General features: G+C 38.1%; 1 protein-coding gene across 1 annotated transcript; it reads right to left on the reverse strand.

The window, feature by feature from the left end:
- Positions 1-276: 276 nt before the first annotated feature.
- Positions 277-7663, reverse strand: LOC121526629 (exocyst complex component 3-like protein 4). Its single transcript, XM_041813291.1, has 11 exons — positions 7515-7663; positions 5396-5876; positions 5161-5269; positions 4943-5047; positions 4753-4853; positions 4519-4620; positions 3385-3511; positions 3118-3222; positions 2644-2799; positions 1513-1634; positions 277-1402 (listed from the first exon to the last, which is right to left on the reverse strand). The coding sequence occupies exons 1-11, from the start codon at positions 7603-7605 to the stop codon at positions 1267-1269; spliced, it is 1635 nt and encodes a 544-aa protein (XP_041669225.1). The 5' UTR covers positions 7606-7663; the 3' UTR covers positions 277-1266.
- Between the last annotated feature and the right edge of the window lie 13051 nt (positions 7664-20714).

Genomic DNA, 20714 nt, shown 5'->3' on the forward strand with positions numbered 1-20714 from the left:
ATATAATATAAAAACAGAGTCTAAAGAATTTCCAACCAAGGCCCATCTCTGCAGAGTGATGTATCCATCTAGTGGTGAAACCATGAAGACAAAAACAATTATTTTTATTGCATAAAAAAGGTAATAAAGTTTATTTATTAAATATCTGACAGAAAGTAGTTTTTATATCCCTGTAACCCAAACAAATACACTCAATAGTAAAATTTGCAGTACATGTGATTAAAGGAATACAAGAGCAGATGACATGACACTGTTGTGTGACAAATGATAAAAAAAGAGTACAGCGTGGACAATAGCAGCCTCTGTAATCTCAGTAGGTTATAAAAGTACAATCAGTGGTAAAAGAAGGCTGAAAATATATCTCACAGAAAGGTTATATCACACCTGAAAAATCAAAACATCCTATGATCAAACAGAGTGTCTATAGTTGAAGTAGAAGCTTTTAAGCAGAGGCATTTCTGAGCTTTAACAGCAGAATCTGAGCATTGACAGTGAAGGTTGTTGATGCAGTGTTGGGGAGGGCTTCTAAATATCCTATATATTCATAAATAAAATAAATAAAGTCATAAATAACATTTCAATATGAACATAAAAATTTCGAAATAGTGCATCTTCATTAGCTCAGTGAAGCTAACTTTAAGTGTCTCTAGCGCACAAAATATGTGACAATGTAAACTAAAAGTAGACAAAAACAAGCTTTAGAAGTGCTGAAGTAGAAGAAGAGCAAAATGTACACACTTCTATTCAATATAGTGCCTTTGAATTATGTGTGCTTGACTTTTTTTTTATCATCAGAGCTAAATGAAATGATCTTCCCTTAGAGCAACAATCTAGTTAAAAATGCACGAGACTAAACATTCTTGTTAAAACATTGCGCTGTTTTCTTCAAGCATAATCCACCCAAATGAAAAAGTAAACACATCTGATCTAAAAAAAAAGTGTGAGTCCACCTTTTTTTAAGGCTAAACAAGGATGAAGTTACAGTAAACAAGTAAGTGCACTTGGTTTTGCTTGTGGCACCACCTAAGAAGACCACGGCATGAACTGAAATAGATGATTTTTACAGTAACAGACACAAAAAAGGCCTTAAATATAAGCCCAACTGTAGTGCATCTGTGTCAAAGCGTGTAAAAATCCACAGAAGTGCTTTTCTATACATTTATTTCTAGCTTTTGAGTATAGAAATAGAGGCAGCGTCTTTAATGGAGTGGACATCAGCTCTGTCCTTTGGTGCTTGTCGTAGGTGACTGTAGAGCAGCTCAGCCTTCACCAGCACTTCAAAATGGAGAAACAGGACACAGGCTTGGGTTGATTTGCATCAACTGCATCCAATACCTCCCTAACCTGCCATCTAGGAAGCCCCTTCCAGCACAGAAGTGTGGGCAGAAGATCCAGGTCCTCACTGCAGGTAAGAACAGATCAACCAAGTTAAGATGGTGCAGTTCTTCTGATGGCCACTACATATCATGCAGTTTATTTCTTAAGGAGTAAGAGATCACAAGAAGTATTTACCTCCAGATTTGAGAATTCCTCTGCATGGTTGCAACTATTAGCTTCATTGCATCAATGTCGTTGCACCCCAACAGCTCTGCAACTTTAAGAAGCATGAGGTTCCACTGCTGGACACCAGGGGCCTGACAACATATAACACATATAAGGTTTGAATTTAAAATGAAACTATTAGGCAAATGTAGACCAAGGGGCCTCAAATATAGTTATTATACATAGGTGTGCATTGATTATGAGGTATGTATCTAAAATTCAATTTGATATCAAACCAATGTATGTCGCTTAGCAGCCAATGTCAAACTCAATAGCATCTTTTTTGTCCAAGCCTTTTCGCCCCTGATAATGTGCCTGGGGACCACCAGTGGTTTTCAGGCCCTTGGGTCATCTACAGTACAATCAGGTGTTTGTGGCAACCCTACTACCCACCCAGACAGTACCTTAGGTCATGCTAACCTGCCACATCCACCCCTTACTCTTCCATAAAGATGTGGATATTATTATTTGTTCAACAGATTATTTCCCCATGACCCTGATAATATGCAAGGACATCCACAACACTACCAGGGTTGTGTCAATCCTCAATCCCACCCAATGGTGCTCATAGACGGGCTTACTCGCCACATCCACGCTGTATTTTAGCCTCAATATTTGACCCAAACATGCCTCAGAGTTCTGCACAGTACTGTATACATATTGAATGTAAATAAGAGGGCAAAAGTTAGTTAAAATATGTAGCAAAAAGGATCCAAATAAAGCCCCTGGGGTGGTTCCTTGGCCCTAAATATATACCCCAAATGTCTTCATATCATATCAACAAGCAATTGTCCAATTGCTGTATGGTCAAATGGCATGTAATAGACCAAAAATATGATTTGTGCCTGAAGAACAGATATTGTACTTATAGTTTAGCCTGGTTGAGAGACATTATGGAATTTCATTGTGCTGAGATTGATTAATAATGCTTCTCTATGAGGTGCTGAGCAGGTACTGATGGGTATTTGGGTATTCCTATTAAACAGTTAAATGGGAAAGGGCCTGGGGCTTTCAAATAATGAAAACTGCCCTTAGATTAATGTATAATGTCATCAACAAAAAAAAAAAAAAGAAGTTCTGAACACAAAATGCTGATCTCACCAGCTCTGCCATGGTGTTGTGAAGTAGCTTAGCATCTTCAGCAACAGTTTGTCCAAGATCAAGACTCCAGCGCTTCTGCAGTTTGCTCCGGCTGTTTTGGAGGAGATGTACGAGGTAAATGTGAGCGATGAGCTTATAGGCCTCATCCAGCACTCTCTGTAGGATACACAAACACAGAAAGGTAAAGATTAGATCATCTTTCATTGGTCTTTGCAGGGGAAATCCAGGTGTTGCAGCAGCACAAGATAAAGTAGTGAGTAGATAAATGCAATAAAAATTCAAATAGGGTAGATAATGGAGTATTTGCAGGAGCAGGGTATTTCCAACAGCTGGAAATTGCTGAGAAAACCAGAAATATTAGCGTAGCTTACTTTGAGACTTTGCAAACACAACAAGATGATAAATGGGACAAATGGACACCATGCAAATACAAAGCAGCATGCGACTTTAATTTTTGATGTAAACATTTATTACCTTTTGTATGTCTTCAGTGCGCTGTGTCTTCGGGAAATACTCTCTCAGTGCACGGATCAGGAAGAATCGCTTGTTGTCAGCTTTGAAGTAATTCTTAAGGTGTCTCTGTAGGAAAACAATAAGATAGAACAAGTCAACATTTCCAAATATATTCGTAGAATTGTGACTTCAAAGGAAGAAAAGTAACTTTTGGTAAAGTGTGCCAAATCATGTATTCATAAACTGCAAAAGTAAAACTGCATATTGAAAATTAAATTAAACAGTTACCTCTGCAAGGTCAGCAATGATTTCCATTATAAGTTTCAAAGTGAAATCCTCCATATTTCCAAGCATTTCCACAGTTTCCTGGAGAAGAGATCTTTGGATGGCTGTACTTTTTTCCTGGACATGCATCCTAAAAGGAAATTTCATAAAAGATCGTATGAAAAATTAATATTAGTGGTTGTGTCAGTGGCAATGGCATTGCTATTGGACATTTAACTCATGATTGGTTATAGTTAGTTTATTCATTCAGTCATTCATTAACTTGTCAATAATTATTTGGGGGCTTTTGTGCCTTTACTTATGGCTAATTCATAGTGCTATTTCAAAAAGAGACATTTACATCCCTGTGATGTTTCCCTTCAGTCATTCCCCCTCTGTCCCAGTTTCACAGGCTGTAACAAACGCATTACAGGGGCAAGACAGGATCAGCAGAGCCAGCAGAACCCACAGGACCAACAAATCCAGTGGAGCCGACAGAACCAACAGAACCAATGAGCTGACATTACCAACAAAACCAATGGAGGCCACGAACCCAGTGAAGCCAATAGGACCAACAAAACCAATGACTCGGATAGAACCAAATGAACCAATGGAGCCAACAGAGTCAATGGAACCAACAGAAAAAAACAAAATCAATGGAGCCATTAGGACCAATAAAACTAACAGAGCCAACAGGACCGACAAAACCAATGGAGCCAATAGGACTTACAAAACTAATGGAGCCAATAGAGTCAATTAAACCAACAAAACCAATGGAGCCAGTAGGACCAATCAAACCAACAGAACAAATAAAAATAATTGAGGCAATAGATCCAGTGGAACCAAAAGAACCAGCAGTACTGTTTGAATGGGGATCTCTGACTGTGTGTGTAGGTGGTTCTCCAGTGCCACGCTTTTAATGGCTTCTATGAAGCTGTAATGCAATGTGAATTAACAGATGGGAACCACAGATATAGTTCATCCCTGAAACCAATTTGAACATCAAAGGGTGTACTGACAGCAGAACTTTGCTATTTATGATGGTGTATTGAAATCCTGTTTTTTTTCTTTTTTTTTTTAGAAACAAATAAGGATTTTTAGCAAGTATGTACTAAGTTGAGTTATATTTGGAATAGAGACAGCAGTCTTCAAACTCACTTTAGTTCTTTGCAGGTGTTTAAAGTCTTGAAGAAGTGCCACATGTTTGGCTTGTCCATTTTGGCTTCTTTGCTCAGGAACTCAGTCTGCTCAGCAGTGTACCTACGATCAAGTACAAAATAATGTTAAAGCTGTGCAACATGAAGACTGATGATACATGCAGAATGTTGATTACATGACACCACAAAAAGTAACTTTGTTGCAGATAATTTTTGATGTAATGAGAAGACTCACCTCTCCAGAAACCCCAGCAGCTCTGTGTAACAAATCTCCTGTACACACTGAGACAGTTCTGAGCTGATTTCTTGTGCGGCTTTGGGCAAGTCCTTTATACACTTTAAGTAAAACAAAGGCTCTATTAATAATTAAGCACTGAGTTTTAACAAAAAATTTCAAATACATGAAATACAGGTTAACTACTTACCCCAACAGTGTCTACATAAAGCTGAACATAAGCTTCATCTGTATCACGTCCATCTTGGTTTCTCTCATTTCGCAGAATTTTCTCCAGGAACTGTTTGACATCTTTCTGTAGATGCCAGGAGATTAAAAGGTCACTAATACTGTATGCTAAAATGTTCAGCTATCATGAAAATTACTAGGTCCAAGCAGCTATAGCAATGTAAGTATTCGTTCTTTTACCTGTACATTTTCAAGTAGCTTGTTCTTTGCCTGGATTACCCATTCTGAGAACTGCAGGGGATCGATTCTTTTTACTGGATCCAGTTCTTGAAGGCCGAGGAATTCCGGACTGAAAATGCACCAAAAACAATGGACTTATTATTCCATCTGTCTCTGCAAGAAAGCAAAAGCTGCCAAGGGTCTGACAACTCCAAAATAAAATCAACAGAACTGGTAAAAGAGTAGAGATGGTTACCTTAGACATGAGTTCACAACCCACTTCATCAGCACAAAGGCACTCTTGGTGGATCTGATGTTCTGGAGAATATAATCAAGGTGCTCAAACATCTGATGAAGATAGCAATCAATGAGACATCCTGTCAGCCCCATGCTATTCAATAGGGGGTGCAGCTTCGCCAGCTCATTGTGCACAGTTTCCTGTACAATATCTAGATGCAGAGGAAGGTTCTCGTTCAGATCTGTCGGTGGCGTAGGGAAGCGTTGGGACACCGATTGTTGTATGAGAAGGACAAATGTCTGCTGTCCTGAGTTTGACTCAGGTGGATATAAGCAACAAGATCCATCCACAGAGGTGGTTCCTTCAGGGGCCACACCAAGAATTTCAGCTAGCCTCTCGGGTGTGATCATCTCCAAACTCTGGCAGAGTTGTTCCTCGTTGGCACTGACACAGTTCTGTACCGATGGGTTGTTGTATGCATGCTGTACCAGATCATGACCTATGAGAGTGTCAGATTTAAGAATAAAGGTACGTACAAACATACAAATGTACAAAATAAGATTAGTGCATTTTAAAGTGGGGGTATTATGCCTTTTTTGAAGGCTTTACGCCATCTCTCTGACACCCACGGCTTACAGCTCAAAAAACTCCTCATGTTTCTCACACTGGCGTCCTGAAAAGCCCTTATTATAACCTCCGTCTGAAACGCTTCGTTTTCACTGCTGTCTCTTTAACACCCCCCCTCCCCCCATGGACCTGCTTTCCTCTGATTGGCCGATTTTCCAGAGGCTGGCCGGTGGCAGGACTCAATGTTTTGTGCCCGCCCCTCCAGTGTGGCTAATGTTGTTATGCTAGTACTTGTAAACTTTGAATGAACCGGTCCAGCTGAGTAAAACAAGGCGAATTTTGATATACGTCCGTACGTGTTAGACCCAGAGTCTTACCCTGACAGTTTGGAGAGAGAGCGGGAAGAAAACCAGCAGCAGCGAAGGATAGAGCAGGACGTATCTGTTTGGTAAGTGTTTAATTACTGTGTTAAAATGAGAAGGGTCTAGCTGCAGCCGCAGCCGCTACAAACCATGCCCCATACAAAACACGCTTACCCCAATGAGCTACATCTAAACCTAACCAGTGGAAACTAAAATGCTAAAGCTAAGCTAATAGCACAAGTGGGTGTGTTTTGTAGGGAGCGTCTTTTGTAGGGGGCGTGGTTTGTACCGTACCCACAGAAGTGGGCGTATTTTGTAGGTAGCGTGTTTTGTAGGGGGTGTGGTTTGTATGGTGGCCGCGGCTGCAGTTGGGTATTATTGGTTAAAATGGCTAAAAGGCCTTGTGGGGGCGGTCTGTTCCAGTTTGCCGGCAGTACGGACGAACCACGAACCAGTCAGGAGATAATATTGCGATGACCTCATCAGTTTGCTCCATCGAAATCTCATCTCGGGAGAATCTCAGACAGATTTTGAACGAACCGTTTTCATCAGTTTACACGCTAATTCCAAGATTACTGCAGCATGCGTTTATCTTGTGGTTTGAAAATTTGCATACATGGAGTATGGACACCCAACATTGAGACTTATATTTATGTTTTAAAAATTGGAAAAGTATAATACCCCCTCTTTAAATGTTACAACTGTCACCATCCTGACCAAAAGTTGGCAAAAGCACACCAAACAATTGCCCCATTATTTTCTAAGAACAAACCCACACCTGTAGTGAGGATGCTAACGTGTTACTATAACTGGGGAATCCCCAGCATGCCTGACATTAATACCAAGGTCATACCGGTTTGATCCGGTCTGGTTTCAAAGACACAAGTTTTTCTCGATACACCTTCAGTAGTTTGATTTAATTCTCACCTGTCTGTCAGATCTTTGTTATATGTTAACAAAGTATCAGAGCTGCTTTGGCAGAAGCTGTGTATATCTTTTTTATATGAAATTTCTGCACAGATATGTTTCTGTATCATGTGTTTTCCAGTGTATTGTTAAATTTCTGCCCTATGATTGCATTTCGGGGGGTCCTCTATACAGTATCTACTGAAAAAATGCATTTTAACTGATATGAAAGTAAGTTGTTAAAACTAAAGACAGTAAACATCTTATGCATGTAAAGCTCCATACAGCAATAAAAGACTTACCTTCTTGTAGATTATTGTTGTTGCTCTCTACCAAAAGCCGCCTGCTCTCATCCCTTTTAAGCTTAGTCTTTCTTTTGAAGATTTTCCTCATCTCCAGTTTGAAGTTTGATTGTTCTGCAGAGATCGTGCCTGTAGTCTCTCTTTGACTAGTTCTCCTCACTGCTCTGAGTAGTCACTGTTTTTGTGTGACTCAGCTGCTCTGACTCTTATAAGGGGAGACGAAGGGGCATTTCCATAACACCATCAAAATACTTTCAGTTTCCTCTTATCAGCCAATAGGCTCAGCCGGCAAAGTGAAAGGGCTTACATCATGCAGCCATAATAAACATTAGAGTGCTTTCATCAGTGCTAGTGAAAATTAGCAATGATGGTAGTAGTAGTAGAGATGTTTTTTATAGTAGAAGTGGTAGCAGTAATGCCAGAAGAAGTAGTAGTTACAACAGTAGTCATATTGTAGCTTTTATGTACAGTGTGGCTGTAGCAGTTGTTTTACTCCTTATAGAAGTACTTCTGTTGTCATAGTGGTAGTAGAAATAGTAACAGTAAAAGTCGTAGTAATACTAGTGGTAGCTCTGTTTTCTGGTCGTCTGTCCTTAAGTGAAGCTTGTGAACACTGTATCTCAAGAACACCTTGACTTATTTTCTTCAAACTTTTGCAAATGTTGTTTTAGCACAAGAATGAACTTATTAGATTTTGAAGGTAAAAGGTCAAAGTTCAAGGTCATGAGGTTCATATTTGTCCTTGGCTTGTGAATGCAGTATCTTAGAAATGCAAAGAGGGATTTTCTTCAAACTTTGCACATATGACAGTTTTTAAGGATGATCCTCTTAGATTTTGAAGTTCATAGGTCAAAGGTCAGGGAAATTCCCCCTCATATTCATCCCTTGTTTTCCAGGTCAGTCTCGTGAATATTATATCTACAGAATGCTTTGGGGGATTCTCTTCAAACTTTGTGCCAATGCCATGAAGAGGGGTCTGGCTGCAGACCGTACATCTCTGACGACCTAGCTCACAGACTGTTCATTAGAGACTCCAGATATCTCAGAGAGGAAATGCCCTAATTTGCTAGTACAATGTATTTCCAGTTTTAGATTTGTTTTATTCAACTTTATTCATAAACAAAGTCTGACAGTTACATTCATGAAATACCCACACTACAACATTATAGACCAAACATTTCATTAATAAAACAGAGAAAAAGTTCAGAAATCTAACCAAGGATCAAATTATGTAAAGATCTTTTTGATTACCATTATGTAAGCCAATGTAGCTAATTTAGCTTTAGCAATGTGAGCTTTAGCAAACATAACTAAAGCTAACGTAGCTATGTAGAAAGTGTACATAGCTGCTTGGTGAGCTTAGCTTTTGCTACATAAACTGTAGCTATATAATATTTAGCTTAGTTAGCCTAGCAATATGAGATTTAGCAAATTTAGCTAAACCTAATGTAGCTGTGTAGATAACAGTGATACATAGCTTACATACCTGCTTTGTAAGCTTACCTCCTTATACCTTAGCTTAGTTATATCTAGCAACATGAGCTTTAGCAAACCTGGCTAAAGCTAATATAGCTATGTTGGCTACATAGCTGCAATAGCTCAAATAGGAGCTTGGTGAGCTTAGCTTTAGCTACATTAGCTTTTTTTCTCTTTGGTCTTTTTATGTCTTTAATGGTAGAGGAGGGCAGTGGATGATTCAGAAACAGGGATGAGGAAAGGAGCCAAAGGCTGGACTTGAACCCAGGCTGCCTGCTTGCATGGGGCGCAACCCAACCTCTAGGCCAGTGGTTCCCAAAGTTAGGAACCAGTTGGAGTTGGGACCTCCAGGGTGGGTCTCATGATGCTTTTTAAAAAAGACAAAAATAATTTAAAAAGGATCAAAAGTGGTACATTTTATCCACTATTGTAAAATTATCCTAAAATGATTTCAAATTATAATGAAACCATAGTTATTCAATTAAATTTGTGCTTAAATGTGAGTAATGTCTACTAAAACTCCCTGGGCTCCGGCACTGTTATTTTGGGGTCACAGGCAGAAAACTTTGAGACCTTCTGCACGAGGCCATTGCCCTGATTCAGTTTTCTGTTGCAACCTTAAAAAATGGAGAGGGCACGGCTGAATGAATGAATGTGTCGTTAACCTGAGCCTGCTAAACAGCATGCCAAGACAATGAATCATGTCCGGAAAGGTGGTTTCAAATGGAAAAACAAAACCAGCATGAGTGCATTACCCTCCCTTAAAAATGAAATTCTTCCTAAGAGAATTCAACTGTGAAACAGTTTGAGTTTCAGAACATTTAAGTGTTTTCAGTTTGGTAATGTTGCATTTTATGCAATATCTTTTAACTAATTTCCTCATGAGCCACTAATATTTGTCATTTTAAAATGTTTAGTTTGATTTTACAAAAGAATCATCAGTGATAAATATTTTTTTATAAACGAATACACTTATTTTCCATAACCGTGTCAATGTGGCTACAGTGCTTAAATTTATTAGACCACCTGTCATATTTGTCTCAAAGACCATCCAGCATCATGAAGTGCTTTAATGTGGACTCTTTCATTTTCAGTGAGCTCTCCACGTTTTACCATTTTGAACAGGAATGAGGGATTTCAAACTGAATTCACCCAAATTTGAGCCGGCTCACTGGGCTTCTCTGAGAAGTCAGAAATGAATCGAGCATAACATTCAACCACTAAAACTCATTTTTCTCTTCAGGAATGCAAGTAAATAACTATAATGCTTTACTATTTTTTCAGTTTTTTTTGTAAATCAGTAAATCTGAAAATTCATGGATAACAACAATAATTATATTTTAGCATTAAAAATATCATTTTGGTTAAAGAGCTTCTACATATTGGTGTATTAACCATTGCAGACACATAAAAAATGATTTTGGTAATTACCAATGCTGTTACTTTAGGGCATAAACCTTACTTTGGTTAGGGTTAGGGTGGTCTAATAAATTTGTTAAGCACTGTATGTGGGAGTGCCTTGAGCTGAAAATTTCCCCTTCAGAGAGCAAACAGCTTTCTTAGAGAGACAAAGCCATTACGACTTTGGGTGAATCCCAGCTCTGGGAGCAAAGGGGATAACCATTTTCTAGGGGAGCTGGACATTCCCATTAACTCCAATAAGAGGGTGCAATGAATCAATACTCCTCTGGAGTCCATAGCTCTTGTGAAATCAGTTAGGGGTTAAACAAACCATTTTAGTTTGGCTAAACATCTGCGGCTAGAAACGAAACCTACACCAATAGCATTCGAATCATCATACTGAGAAGTGTTCCTAATATTTTGCCCTCTCATCAAACGTACATGAGTGGAGCAAAATATTAGGAACAGCTTTTAATATAATGCACTCCAGTAAACCACCACCACCCACTATGACTTCAGTAATAAATACCAAGCAGAACTGTCATCTTTTTTTACCATTTCCACAAAAACTGAAAATACAAAAGCTTAAAGACAGAAGAATGACTTTAGCAGGCTTGTATTTGTTTGCAGACAGTGGAGGTTTCTTTTTGATGTTTTTGCAGGACTTTAAACAAAGACCAGAGTCCAGTTTCACGTGAGTTTATCTCTTATCAGTTACTAAGTCATTCAGAGATACTCTATCAGAAAAAAGTACCGGTCAACAATGCCAGAAACATTTCCGTATGTTTAGGTAAATTCTGTACTCTCCAATACCATGTGTTTAAGAATTATCTCTGTTATTTTGATGATCAGATAATAACTGGTATACAAAAGTAAAAGCTTTGTGATCTTAAGTCATATTTTTAACCAGAGAAGAAAGAGCATTGTCTGAATTGCACAAATAGTAACATAAGCAATTTTTGAATAAAAGAAAGCAACTTTTGGAAAAGTGCATGGCACAGGCAAGGGTTGTAGAAAAATGTTGGCAACATTTGGATATGTGGGTGGAACTGGCAAGGAATGTAGCAAAATGGTTGGGACGGTTAGAAAAGAGGATAGAAGTGGCCAGAAATGTGGCAAAAATATTGGCAACTTTTTAGAAAGAAGATGGAACCGGCGAGGACTATGGCAAATACTTTGGCAACATTTTGAACTGGTCAGAAATGTGGAAAAAGGTTGGCAACATTTGTAAGAGAGGGTAAAAATATTGAGAAATTGGCAAAAACCATTGAGACACTTAAATGCAAATAGAACTGGTGAGAAATGGGCAAAAGCATTGGCAATATTCGGAAAAGTGTTTGGGACTGTTCAAAACATGGCAAAAACATTAGCAATGTTTAGAAAAGTGGATGAAACTGGTGAGGAACGCGGCAACAACAATGACAATTTTTGTAAAAGTGGTGGAAGTGGCATGGGATCAGGCAAAAAAGTTGGCAACAGAGAGATATTGTAAGGAAGGAACACCTCAGGATCAGTATGAAAAGGGAGGTGGAACTGGCAAGCAAATTTTTCAAATACATTTGCAGCATCTTAAAATGTCGGTGGAAATGCCAAGATATATGGCAGCAAAGTAGGAAAGGTTAGAGGAATTGCAAATACCTTTGCAACAAATTCAGAACAGTGCATTCCTACTGGACTTAAAAATGTCTAGAGGGGCCACGTCTCTAAGGGATGTGGAGGTGGGGTTGTGCAAAGCTTGGATTGTGCAGCAGAAGGCAAATATAACAGTGCTCCATCCATGGGTGTAGCACTGGGGGGAGGGGGAAGGGTACTGATTACCCAGGCCCACAATAGGGAGGGGCCATTGGGTGCCTGTATGGAAGCCCATTTGGGTCAAATTAAAAAAAAAAAAAAAAAGTGAAAGTACAGCAATTCTTGAAAAAAAAATTCTAAGCCATAATTATGTAATCAAAGGTCATAATTATATGATTACATGATTATGAGATTAAATATCAGAATAATGAGTTTAAAAAGTCAGAATTAGAGTTTAAAAAGTAATAATAATGAGATACAAAATCAAGATTATGATGAAAAAAACAAAATTATGAAGTAAAAAGTTATAATTGACTAAATGACTTGTATCTCATAATTTCGATTTTGTATCTTTTAATTATGATTTTTTTAATCTCATAATTTTACATTTTAATCTTAGAATTATGACGTTGGATTTCTTTTTTTATTTCCTTACTTCCACATTTTTCTTTTTTAAGTGGCAGAAATGGGCTTCCATATGCCTACAATGAAAAATGTATTTTCATTTAATTTTTCTTAATAATTAGTGTGATTATTGTATCAAAAGTGATTAAATGAATCGGTCACAAGAGTGAAATTTGTATCAAATTGAATAAAATACAATTTGGGGGGCCCTGTCTTAAAAATGTCCAAATAGTGTGGTCCAGCACTACAAAATAATGCAAGTAAATTTAATTTAGCCACAGTAAAAAAAAAAAAAAACAGCTCATAAATTGGGAAATCATGGTTTAAGAATATATCAAAATGCATATATATATTTGTAAAAATTGGGGAGCAGGTGGCTTAGTGGTTAAAGGCACTCCCCATGTACGCAGGCGGCCTGGGCTCGAATCTGGCCTGAGGCCCTTCACTGCATGTCTCTCCCCCACTCTTGACCCTGTTTCCGACTCTATCCACTGTCCTCCTCTATCTGGTAAAGGCACAAAATGCCCAAAAATAAAAATCTAAAAAAAAAAATAGTTGTAAAAATTATGCAATATTTGTTGCTCCGCTAGCCGGCTGAGGGGAGCCCTGTGTAATATTCTTTCTAGAGGCCCTAAATCCCTAGCTACACCCCTGGGTCCATCCCAAGTAAGTAACAGAACCAGTAGCAGTTTACGCTTCCTTATGTAGCAGTCTTTGATGCAACATTAGAGGTTTCCACAGAAACTATCAATACGATACATCTTGTCATGGTGGCTGCCATAAAATGGCATTTCAATTCTAAAAATCTAAGATTTATCTGGTTTTTAAAGCTGTTGATAATAATCAACGTAATGCTCCTACTCAACCCAAACAAAATATAAAAAGTAGGTTTTATTATTCTTTAAATAATTTCAATTTTTGAGTGTTAAATCTAAGAGATCATCTTAGGCTCACATTTAGTCTTATGGGGTTTTTCTTCTAAAGCCATAAATTATCTCAGCCTGTAGAAAATGACACGCCCACTGGTCTTTAAGGTTAGCGTGATCAGACTTCAGTAATCATCTGCACTGACCGATGAGTGGACGGTTTGCTGCTTGTACAGAGGATACCTGGCTGTGTTCGCATCCTCTTAATAATGAAAAAACAGGTGACATTCTCAGAGAGCCAGATGGTCCACGGGCTGCTGCAGGAGGAGACTTTTCCCAGGTAGTATTATTTTTAATCTTTATGCACAATTATAAAAAATCAGCTCGGAATATGAGTCGTTATGCAAAAAGCTTTAAGATGACAAATTGTTTGCTCTGGTGCAGGAGGATTGGGATGAGTGACTCAAAGATGGGTAAGTCTGAATAAAATAAAGTTTTCCTTACATTGAGCAAGTTTCCAGAAAAGTTACGTACAAGTTAAAGAAGGATTCATACTGTCTTGGTTTTAATTCAGCTTATAGACCCAGCTGTCTGAGTCTGTTTCACTCTGTTTACCAGGATCAGATTCAAATGTGCATGCTTTATTTCACTGTTAAAGAACTAAAAAATAGTCACAGGTGTTAATGGAAACTTGAGAGCCTGGTTCTTTTATTCAGGACAGCAGTTTGAAGATGTCAGTGGAAAAAAAAAGAGGGAAATCCTAGACCTGAATGTGAGCCGGGTCACGCCTGATAAGTTACAAGAAGAAAGCTCTCTGGTGTTGTTCTCTGATTAGAGGCTCTTTGGTGTGACACTTTAACTAAAGCCACATACAAGACTTTCTGTCAGCTCACGTGTAACACATTAGACACTGACAACATTAGCAGCCATACAGCCTTACGGTAGGTATGGATATTAAGCATGACTCAGCTAGCTCACTGTCAACTTGTGTAAGCTTGAATATTGAGCTCTTGGTTTGAAAATTTACAAAAAGGCACCCAGAGAAAGATTACAACCCTCTCAATTTCCGTCTGTTTTTCTCAATTTTTAGCTCTGAATTTTAACGAGCCTGCCAAAAGATGTGGACCACAACTCCAAGATGTGACAACTATACAAATCCCCAAAACAATGACCACTGCCCCATTTCTGAAGGTAAAACTGCACTTCAACTATTTCTATGTTAGTTTCAACTGCATAATTCTGCTCCTCCACACCTTAGATGGTAATATAACTTCACTCATGAATGTTTTTGTGTCAGCTGATTTTCAGATCATTGTGTGATTGTGAACCCCAGCAGTGACTGCTATCTGTCTGTTTCTCAGCACACAGCGCTAACACCAGCTCAGAAGGAGTTTCTCTACACTATAGCAGCTTCCTACAGCACAGCACACGTCCGCCACCTCATCAACCAGCACTACATGAACGTGCTGCACAGGTGTATCACAGCAGGTGAGCAGAAAACCGTTTTACACTTGTTAGTCCTCTTTTGAGCAAGACACAAACTTAAAACATTGTCCACATTGTTTTGACCTATTGCATATTTCTTAATCCATTTGTACATTAAAAGAGGTAAACGGGAAATAAATAAGCACTTCAGATCTTAATTTACATGTAAACCAGCATGTTGTGTACATTTTTGAACACAAGTTTTCTGTAAGCAAAACTTGCAAAAGAAAAAAGACTTTTTGCATGGTGGTCATGCCCTTGCATATCTACTTAAAAAACAATTTAATTCAAAGTCTACTTACTTTATAAGCACTTGAACACATGTAAGCTTAAGATTTTGAAAAGTTGAACAGGTAAGGAATTCAGCAAACACCTTAGCAACATTCTAAAAAAGGTTGTGGAAATGGCAAGGAATGTTGCACAAAAAAATAAACAACATATTTAAAAGTGGAAGAAACTGATGAAGACTGTGGGAAAAAATGTTGGCAAAATTTGGTTAAAAACAGAGGGGGAATTGACAACTGCCTTAGCAATGTTTTAAAAAGTGGATGGGATTATAAGGAATATAGCATAAAGCTGGCAACTGTTAAAAGTGGGTGAAACTGGTGAGGAATGTGGCAGGAATGTTGACAACATTTGGAAAAGTGGGTTGAAATGGTGGGTAAATTTGAAAAAACCTTAGCAACATTTAAAAGTGAGTGGAAATGGCAAGGAAGGTGGTAAAGAAAATGTTGGTAACATATGTAAAAGTGGATGGAAGTTGCAAGGAAGGTGGTTAAAAAGTTAGCAATATTTAGAAAAGTGAGTGGTACTGGCGAGGAATTGTGGGAAAAAGGATTGAACTTGTGAGGAATACAGCAAACACAGGAAAAAGGTTGGAACTGGTCAGGAATGTGGCAAAAAGATTGGCAACATTTGGAAGAGATGGTAAAAATGGTGAAAAACGGGTAAAAACTGGCATCTTTTTGAAAAGCTGATGAACTAATGTTGCAAAAATGTTGGCAACAATTAGAGAAGTAGATGGAACTACCGAGTTATGTGGCAAAAACTTTGGCTACATTTGGGGAAAAGATGACAGAACTGGTAAGTTGTGTGGCAAAAATGTTGGCAACATTATGTAAAGTGTAACTGGTGAGGAATGTGGCAAAATTGGCAACATTTTGCTACGTGGATGGAACTGGCAAGGGTTCTAGAAAAATGTAAGCAACGTTTGGATAACTGGGAGGAATTGGAGAAGAATGTATTAAAAATTTTGGCAACATTTTGATCAGTGGGCGGTACTGGCAAGGAATGTCACAGAAATGTTGGCTGCAAAAGTTGATGAAAGTGACAAGAAATGTGACAAAAAAGTTGGCAACATTTTAAAAAGTGGAAACGTGTTGAGAAATGTGACAAAACCATCAGTATTTGGAAAAAGCAGGTGAGAGTATTTTGAAAAGTGTGAGGAATGTGACAATAACTTTGGCAACATTTGGAAAAAACAGATGGAACATGCAAGTTATGTGGCAAAAATATTGGCAACATTAAGAAAAGATGATGGAACTTGCAAGGAATGTAACAAAAGCCAACAACATTTGGAAAAACAGGTGGTGCTGGTGAGTTGTGTGGCATAAATGTTGGCAACATTTTGTAAAGAAGGTGGAACTGATGAGGAACGTGGCAGAACCATTGGCAACATTTTAAAAAGTGGATGGGACTGGCAAGAAATGTGGCGAAAATGTTGTCAACTGTTAGAAAAGTGGGTGGAGCTGATGAGGAATGTGGCAAAAATGTCGACAACATTTGGAAAAGTGTGGAAATGGTGGGGAAATTTGCAAATCCCTTAGCAACAATTTTATAGGTGGGTGGAAATGGCTAAAAACGTTGTTTGTTCTTTTGTTTGCAGGCCATGATACTGGGAGAGACGATGTGCCCTCTCCTGTTAACCAGCCTTCATCTGAGGGGAGCAGTAAACATGGATCTCAGTCTCAGGCAAAACACAAAGAGAAGATAAACAGAAATGCAAGTAATTCTGGGAAATCCCCTCTTCCAAAAGCCCCAGGCAGACAGTCCAGGTTGGTTACAAAACAAGAAATATTCAAATCGAAAATTAGAGTTATAAAGACAACTTATAAAGGCAATTCCCCATTCATGTGTAGCAATAAGTAAATAGATACGTCCTTATAAATACATTCATCATTCACTTACTGAAGTTGTGGCTGTGATGCAACCGAATGCTTCATAACCTTTTCATATTTGTGTTCTGGTGACTCATCATGTAAGCATGCATTTCTCTACTGTTAAATATTTCAGGTTTTCTAACACCTCAGCATCCAAACAAAGAAATGAGAAAAATATAAAATCAGCATCAGTGAGGAGGAAAAGTCCAAAGAGTGAGTCAGCAAATGTCCAGCAGACACACAGTTTTACATTTACATATTTATGTGATGGTAATACATTTCTTTTTTGCTTTTCAAGATCTTGACTTTTTTTTTTTCATCCAAGGATAACAAAGACATTTTTCCCATCATAATGGAGTAGTTTATTACTGTCTTAAGATAGAAAAGACACTTATCTCATGATAAAAGGATATAATCTTATACTGCCATTGCAGCCACTCACAAGGAAGTCAAGCCTTTTCTACTTCACTTTAGTGCTCTTGCTACTCAAGGGATATGAGATAAAGCAGAGGTTCTTAACTCAAGGTTTAAGGCCCAAAAGCAGAGCTGTTGTCTGAGGGCCCTGAGCATACATACATCTATGTTTTGTTTGACTTTATTTTGCCATGTTAACGGCTCAGTTTCAGTTGTTTTCTTGACTCATTTATCTTGGGATACCAAAGATGGTATTCCAATAAAAAGAAAAAAAAACACTTTAAAAGTATCATAAGGAACAGAGTGAAAATAAGATAAATGGATGTATGTCAGCATAGGGACAGACAGCTGTCCTTGTAGCCGTGTTACTTTTGTCCTGTTTCTATGTTCAGTCACATGTTTTGATCAATCTAAGGATCAAACTTGAACTTTGTCTTTAAACAAATATGGCAGGTTGAAAATTATCCTTTCAGTTTCAGTTTCAGTTGCGATTTCTTATTGAGAATGTAGTGTTGGGTTCTGAGGCAGGACATGTCAAATAAAGAAAACTGGATCTTTAGAAAACATTGGAATTATTCATTATATCGGGAAAATGGTGCAAACGAAAACATGATTTCATTTAATTATTTACTGTAAATTTGCAGACAAGCTTCTCTAAAATAGTAATGATCATATTATTATTTTGTATTTTTGTGTGTAAAAAAACCATTAAAAAGTTGTGATTGGCTGGTTAAATATTTGTATTTTTGTCATCAGGAGGCAGACTGAAGCTGCAGCAGCAGGAGCAGAAGGAGGAAGAGGACGACTCTCTGAGTGAATGTCTGAGCTCACTCTTTATGGAAGAATGGGATGACGACACTTTTCCAAAACTGTGAAATTTCATCTTGAGTCAAATAAGTGAGCTATAGTTGTGAAAGGGAGTTTTTCTCCCACTTTTATAGCTCTGAGTCAATCCAGCATACCTCAGAGTCCTCATCAGGGACCAACAATCTGTCAAACTGAAAATCTTTACCAGGCGAAACAGAAAAGCAGAGCATCAACAGAGTAGATGTGCAGTTTTCAGTGTTGTTTTCAAGTGTGATGTTGTACTTTTACTCCCCCAAGTGGCAGAGAGAAGAAGAACCTTTCCAAGACACAATTTCCAGGAAATCAGTGATCAGTGCTGGGCTTGGATTTGTGAGAGATGGCAACAGGAGCACAGCTCACTGCCAAGGCCTAGTGTGCATAAAAGATACTTTAACTAAGTATGAACTAAAACAATAGGAAGCAGATGGTGTTTCAACACTTTAGGAAAAGTCAATCTTATCTACCTTAAATAGAAAACTTTTATTACTTACATTATCTGCTAAATATGGCACGTTATGGACAATCTAATCTTAAAATAAAGCTCTATTAACCTCTCAGGCTCAGGGGTTTCATCATAATGTGCTGTGGGAATTAAAAACTAAACTCCAGTCATTAGGCAGCTGCCAGGTAAGACAAGTTATATCTAGGTAATGATATTATATATCTAATTAGGATGAAAATATCAGCAATAACTTTGTATTTTATGAGACTGAGATAACAGGTGATTCAAGCTTAATGTTTGGAGAAGTTAAAGAAACTATTGTTAAAGTTTCTATAATGAAGGTAGATCACTATCAATGATTTATGGAGCAAGAGTGCGATAAAATGAATGTGCATACCGCTCCTTTCTAGATTTGCTATGTTATGCATGTAATTTGTTTAACATTATTTTCTGTATGAATATCTTTCTTTATTTTCACATCTTCATAATAAATTTAAAAGGAATTACTTTTTAGGGGTAAAATGTGACTAAAACAGCCCAACTCTATGATTACCACAAACTTTTTATCTTTTCTTTTTTGTAGAAAGGATAGAATGTTTTTTGATGAAAACATGGCATTCACCTTGTATAAGTGCATCTTGAAAGGTAAGAAGGAAAAGTTGTTTTTCTTCCATAGTTTAATCAAGAGAGGAACTTTCAGAAGCTAGTTTGGCTCAGTGGGTAGAGCAGGTGCCCGTATACAGAGGCTGTAGTCCTCAACGCACTGATCACGGGACTGATTCCTGGTCTTGGTGCATGTCGTCTCCCACTTTTCCTGTCTCTTTTCAGCTGCCCTGTCCAATAAAGGCAAAAAAACCCAAAAAAGTAATCTTTGAAAAGAAAAAAAGAGGAACTTTCACATGTACGATAAATTATTACGCCTGAAATTTGTCAAGCCTTTTTGTGTCTAATCTTGATGATTATGGCTTATAGCTAGAGAAAATTAAAAATCCAGAACCTGAATGCAGCACTGATTACAGTTTATTTGTCAGGATCCCTGTTAGCTGTGCACTAGAGTTGGGGTTCCCAAACTATTTTGCTTACAGCCACCCTACAAACAGTACTGTGCAGAACTTTTAGGCATGTTTGAGTTAAATATTTAAACTAAAGTAAGGTGTAGATATGGCGAGTAAGCTGCGTGAGGGCACCATTGGGCATGAAGGAGGATTGCCACAACCCCTGTTGTTCTCTGGATGCCCTTGCATATTACCAGGGGCATGAGGAAATAATCTGTTGAAAAAACAACAAAGTTTGCGCATGGCCTTGAATATGGTACAGGCAGGTAGCAGGGTTGCCACCAGTCCTTAGTCATGATGTGGATATCTCAAGGGCTCGAGAACCGTTAGTAGAACCGTATTAACAGGGGTGAAAAGGTCCAGACAAAAAAAAAGATGCTGCTGAGCTTGACCTAGCACAAATGTGTGTAGCTGTCATACTGATGTCTTTATATGTGTTATGTCTTCATTAATAAACATGTTAAATTTGTGAAAAATAAAAGGCTGCTTCTTTAAGTGTTACTCTGATATTTTACCACTGCAACAAAACCAATTAAAGCACATTTCTGGAGCAAATTTTGCTTTTCCACTGACTCAGTCTAAGTATTATCTATTATATGAGTATGCTCCTATAGTGATGCACAGTCTAGGTGTGCCTTTGGAATTTGTATAACAATGCATCACTACATAACTGCACAATGACTCAAAATGCTATAACAAGAACAAAAGAGGCTAATCTGCATGGAAATAGACATGGTGTGCCTTAAGATTTTGGCTCGATCTCAGGTGTGCCTCAGGTGAAAAAGTTTGAAAACCACTGGTTTAGACCACCTCTTGAGCACGTGTCACTATTTCAGGATAAATTCAGACAAACCAATAAA

The sequence above is a fragment of the Cheilinus undulatus genome, linkage group 18 (assembly GCF_018320785.1).
Source record: "Cheilinus undulatus linkage group 18, ASM1832078v1, whole genome shotgun sequence".
Lineage (NCBI taxonomy): Eukaryota > Metazoa > Chordata > Actinopteri > Labriformes > Labridae > Cheilinus > Cheilinus undulatus.

What these genes read in the sequence shown, in the direction of transcription:
- LOC121526629 (XM_041813291.1), bottom strand. Translation starts at nt 7,605, where the DNA reads ATGAGGAAAATCTTCAAAAGAAAGACTAAGCTTAAAAGGGATGAGAGC. An exon ending in AGCTACTTGAAAATGTACAG is followed by an intron (nt 5,048 to 5,160) that starts GTAAAAGAACGA and finishes TGGCATCTACAG; the next exon opens with AAAGATGTCAAACAGTTCCT. An exon ending in TCATTGCTGACCTTGCAGAG is followed by an intron (nt 3,223 to 3,384) that starts GTAACTGTTTAA and finishes GTTTTCCTACAG; the next exon opens with AGACACCTTAAGAATTACTT.